General features: G+C 45.1%; 1 protein-coding gene across 1 annotated transcript; it reads left to right on the top strand.

Annotated features, from left to right (window-relative positions):
* The first annotated feature begins 2,393 nt into the window (after window positions 1-2,393).
* Window positions 2,394-3,399, top strand: vox (ventral homeobox). The gene is made up of 3 exons (XM_086122407.1): window positions 2,394-2,713; window positions 2,803-3,029; window positions 3,128-3,399. The coding sequence occupies exons 1-3, from the start codon at window positions 2,476-2,478 to the stop codon at window positions 3,374-3,376; spliced, it is 714 nt and encodes a 237-aa protein (XP_085978533.1). The 5' UTR covers window positions 2,394-2,475; the 3' UTR covers window positions 3,377-3,399.
* The last annotated feature ends 1,838 nt before the right edge of the window (window positions 3,400-5,237 follow it).

Below are 5,237 nucleotides of genomic sequence, written 5' to 3'. Positions count from 1 at the left end.
GTCACATTCATCAATGTAACAGAAGAGCAGCATCAACTGATCTTTTATGGAGAGAAAGAAAGAGTAATGCCCTATTTTGATTGCAGCTGTTGATGAGTTGTAATATAAACTTTTTTTTTTTTTTGCAGTTTTGAGGTGTATGCCCTCTCTGTCAAAAAAAGATTTCTTCTTTGCTGTAGGCAAACGGTAAACAACATATTAAAACATCTCCTAGAAAGATAGCAGTATTGTAAACTGCTATCCAGTTGTTAAAAATCACCATGCAGACATGATTGATTCGAGATACATCAATGTTCGTGTGTTGAGTTATTTTGAGGGGACAGTAATAGAAGCTGTAAATTCACTTTATATTGTTGCAAAGTGTCTTGTCCGACTTATCCCATCAAGACATGAGAAAATATTTTCAAATATGTGAGGGGTGTGATTTTTTTTTGTGAGATACTTCAATGTTATGCTACATGGCTATGAATTCCGATTTACATATAACGCGCAAGAAAGATGTGAATACAACATGTTAATTGTATCCCAGGCGCAATGTACTGCCCTGTAATTTTGTGTTCAAGTGTAAGTAAAGTCAATATTGCAATCGATACGCAATTTTAAACAGTAGCATTTCAACGGGTGATAACATTCAAATGCACGCTGAGGTGAAAGCCGCTCAGTCAGCTGTGAGGAAATCGGCGCAGCGTGAAGGCGACGTCACGCGCGCTCGTTTTTCTGGATTATCAAGGAGCATCTTCAAAGCTTCTGAGATAGCTCGCCTCAAAATGCCAAAGGGGACTCCGACTCCTCAGAGACAGAAGATTGATAGCGGGCAAGACCAGAGTCGGCCTCTTATCAGCATTGTCATAAAAATAACGATCACTTTAGATGCATTGTTCTTGTCGTGACCTGGCGTGGGGGCCGGCCGCATTCATGGTGGGTGTCGCGTCACCTCAAGGCATTGCTGCGCATGAGTTGTTGAACACATCAGAACTTGATGTGAACACATCAGAACTCAATGAAAACTGTTTCTCTTTTGATTCGGAAAAAAATATATACCTGTATATTAAAGTGACCCCCTAACTTGTGATTGGTTTCAGGGATTACTTTGTGCTCTTTTTTTTTTTTTTTGCATCAAATCCGGGTTTCCTTGCGGCTTGTTATTCTTATTTCCATTTGAATGGCTCGACATTCAACAGTAATTGTGCTGCTCCTGTAAAACCTTTGATCTGTAACGTGTGAATGCTTTTGCGCCAAATGCAGGACGGTTGCAGCTCGCTGGCGCCAAGGCGCACTGGGGTGTCGCAGACATGTCAACACAAGAACATGATGGCCGGTTACAAAAGGGCGAATGCGCAACCTAACTAATGCGCGATGGTAGTTACTCCAGATAGATTGCGTCACATATTTCATCAATACTAATTTGCTGATTATTTAATATTTGGACTCATCTCTGTTGCTGTTCAGAGATTTTTTTTTTGGGGGGGGGGGGTCGGGTAAGGGGGGTCATACCCGATCCACCTTATACCTTGTAAATAAAAAGGAGTCCAATAATAAACAGGTATTATCGTCTTTTTAGAGCTGATGACCACATTTTCAACTTATAGTCACTATAGACGACAATAGGAGATATCAGCGACCTAAGGAAATAATAGAAAAAGCTTGATTTGCGTGTGTACAATCAGAATGTTTGGGTGGCAACTTAATTCTGATAGTTTTGGCTGGTAGGTGACTTATTGAAAAAAATGCAAAGGATTAAATGCCTATTTTTTGTCTATTGTGTTGACATGATATCGTTGGAATTTTGGTGGAACAATATTTCCACATGCATTAAAATACTTTTTCACCTTGTTTCATCTCATGTAAAACAAGAAACAAAAGAGGCCTATATGAACCAGACCTCAGGATGAGATCGAACTACAGTAACAAACATGTGCATGTGCATATTTGTATCTGTCAACAATTGCTGCGTCTGCCATGTAGAGTTGTTGTGACATGTTTTTTTCTGACTCGCCAAAGAAACACGTTCACATAGTTCTTTACAGTCAGATATTGAATTGGATATATGTTTTTGTGGTGTGATAGCAAAATATTTCTTGTGTTGCACTGATGTTTGAGTACATCCAGACTAAATAACTACATCCGTGTTTGTACTGTTATGCAGTTGGGGACTCGGGTGAGGCCAAACAGCTGTTTTTGCAGAAGCCCACGGTTTCACTCAAGGTCCGACACATGCATGAGGTGGGAGGGGGGGGGGGGTTCAACAGTCTCAGTGGCGCCAGGTCTTCACACACTCACAGGATATGGAAAGGCTTCAGTAACGAGCCATTAACCTCTAATCATGTGGATCGATCGGGCGTTAACAATCCTCATCTACAAATGCAAATGATGGCGCTGGCCCACTCCTTTATAAAGCAGCGATCGGGGAGGGGGGTGCTTCCTCATAACTTCGATTGACACTTGTTGGACCGGTCACAAGTTCGTATCGAGAACATGCTGGTATACTTTTCTGTGGATTGGCTCGCGCAGAGCCACCATGACAGCGCGCTGGAGGAGAAAGAAGGAGCCGGAATGGGCAATTCGCTCCACTGCAAGCCGCACATCCCCTGCATGGTGCAGCCGAGCCCGCCTCGGTACGGAAAAAGTTACCTGCAGCCCAAACCAAAGTCATTTAAACCTCAAGAGTCAGTGGCGACCTCCGCTTCGCATTCAACACGCTGCACAACACCAAGTAAGTCGTAGGCTCTATTCTGCTTCTTTTTTTTTTTTGTAATGCGCAACCGCAGCATGCTTCTAACTAGAATTGCATTTATTTTTCAGGTTCAGAAACAAGCGGTTACTCTTCGGGCTACGATAGTGAAGCGGCTTCCACGGAGCGTCTGGCGTCCGTGGGCGAGGCGGAGAAGGCGTGCTCTCAACGTCGAGCGCGCACGAAATTCAGCCACGAGCAGATCAGCAGATTGGTCAAGATCTTCGACAAGCACAAATACCTGGATGCCGGAGAGAGAGTGAAAACAGCACGCAAACTGGGCCTGACTGAAACTCAGGTACAGTTCAAAACGATCTCCATATTTAATAACCGTAGCGGAGGCATTTTGAAATATGGACAGGAGTTTAAACATGTGTGGTTTGTCTTTCTTAAAAGGTGAGGACCTGGTTTCAGAATCGCAGGATGAAGCTCAAACGGGAGGTGCAGGACCTCGCTCCCCAAGTCCAACCGGTCATGTTCCAACATATGCACCCGATTCAGTACCGCGCCGTTGCTGGACGGCACTCGCACTACCCAACAACCGGACCAGCCCTCTACCACGTCCCTGTGCCCCAGCTGGTCCTGCAGCAGCAGCAGATGGCCCCTCGCCCAGGGCCCCGTCTTATGATCCCACATTTATACTAAAGAGGAGATTTCCCAGTCAAACACTTAAGTGCAATTAATAACTGTTTTTGAATCTGTTTTGTTTTATGACGGGTTTTTGAAGCAAGAGTTGTAAATAATGCAGAAAAAAAAGTTTATTTAATAAAGTTTATCTTTGTAATGCAGCAAAGGTCTACGTCGACGTGACTCATCTGATCCTTTCACGAGACGAGAAGCGCAATGTTATTGAAATCAATCTATGAAAACCCGGGCCTTGGATCATCCCCACGCCCCTCGCCAACACACACGCACACACACAACACATGCCAAATGCTGCCTTGCGCGTTTGCATTTCAAACGCCACCTAACTGGGCAGATCATAGTCAACAATTAGTTGTAATTAAGGCCGAGCATTGATGAGTTGACGCGTACCGCAGGGGCCCTCCGGCCTGGCTCCTGAGAGTCTGAGCTTTTTTGCATGTGAACGAATTTTAATCTCTGGTTTGAAGTCCTGCGGTCAACGCTTTGATTGTGTGATGTGATTTGAAGATTGCAAAACCTCAATGCCGTCCATACACAACGAAACTCATTTGAAGTCTCCCGGCAACAAATGTAATTAAGATGGAGATTGAAAGGTCCATATAGTAAACTGCGTTTTAAGAGCTGCGGGAGGGGTTGGGTGGGCCACAAGAGGACCTGCAGCAAATGTCTCATTCAGATCAAATCAACAAAGATCAAGCAGGATTTTCTCACTTTCTGAATGATCCCCGCCCACAAGAAAGGCTTCGTCTTGCACACAAAACGGATAAATCACAAACAATACATCATCAATAAAATGGAAGGACATCTCCACACGTCTGGGTTAGAACAGTCGTGATTGTTACAATCCACAAGTTAAAGTCATTCATTTGGTCAGCCAGTTGACATTTCAGTTCAGCGTCTGCATCGAGTCAATCACATTATGCCGACATGCCAGGTAGTTGCAGACTTACTGGCGCCAGCAGGACGTGAGAGAGAGAAAAAAAACACCAGCTCGCCTCTATTAAGCTCAATTACAACCTCCATCAAGTTTCTATCATTCCGTTGAGAACTTTGCATATGCAAATAGAAAAGTACGTGTGCTCCACCCATAAGGTTCAGCGGAGGGGCCATGAGAGGCGAGACCTACTGGACACGTCTGGAGACTTCTGCGTGGATACATTATGGCGAACTTCTCTGTGGAGTGGCTCTCTCAAAGTTTTTATGCAAAGAAAAAGGACGCTGCTTGGATTACTCTGCAGAAAGCTGTTCATTCCAATTTGCAGGATGACGAGCCAAAAAGCTCCCCGCCGTCACCGAACAGTAAGCACACTCGAGCGCTTGAGCTTCGGTGGTTTGGTTGTGCTCATTTGCTTTGGTCAACTAACACAACACAATTTCTCCCAGATAGTTGCGGTTACACTTCCAGCTCAGAAAGTGAGGTGGGAGAGGAAGGAGAAGTTACCCAGCAACGGAGGATGAGGACGAAATTCACCTCTGAGCAAATCAGGAAGCTCGAGAGCACTTTTAACAAGCACAAATATTTAGGAGGCTCCCAGAGAATGAAGATCGCAGAGAAGCTCGACCTCTCTGAAACTCAGGTAAAGAGTCTCTCTGGGTTATTTCTTGACTCTGTTTAAAAAGCGCCATGTTGACGGACACATTGATCGCTTTCATATTCACCAACGCAGGTGAAGACGTGGTTTCAGAACAGGAGGATGAAGTTTAAGCGAGAGGTGCACGAGATGCGGCCTGACTTCCTCTCCGTGCGCGCGGTTCTACTGCCGCCTGCCTTGTTTCAGCACCACGCCCTCGGAGGACAGTTCCACGGCAGCAACGCCTTCTATGCTCCGCTCCCGAGTGTGCACCGGCCTTCGATCCCGCG

Source organism: Hippocampus guttulatus, chromosome 10, assembly GCF_054856545.1.
Source record: "Hippocampus guttulatus isolate MCC_2025c chromosome 10, RoL_Hgut_1.0, whole genome shotgun sequence".
Taxonomy (NCBI): Eukaryota; Metazoa; Chordata; class Actinopteri; order Syngnathiformes; family Syngnathidae; genus Hippocampus; species Hippocampus guttulatus.
This window is presented reverse-complemented; position numbering and strand designations above follow the sequence as displayed.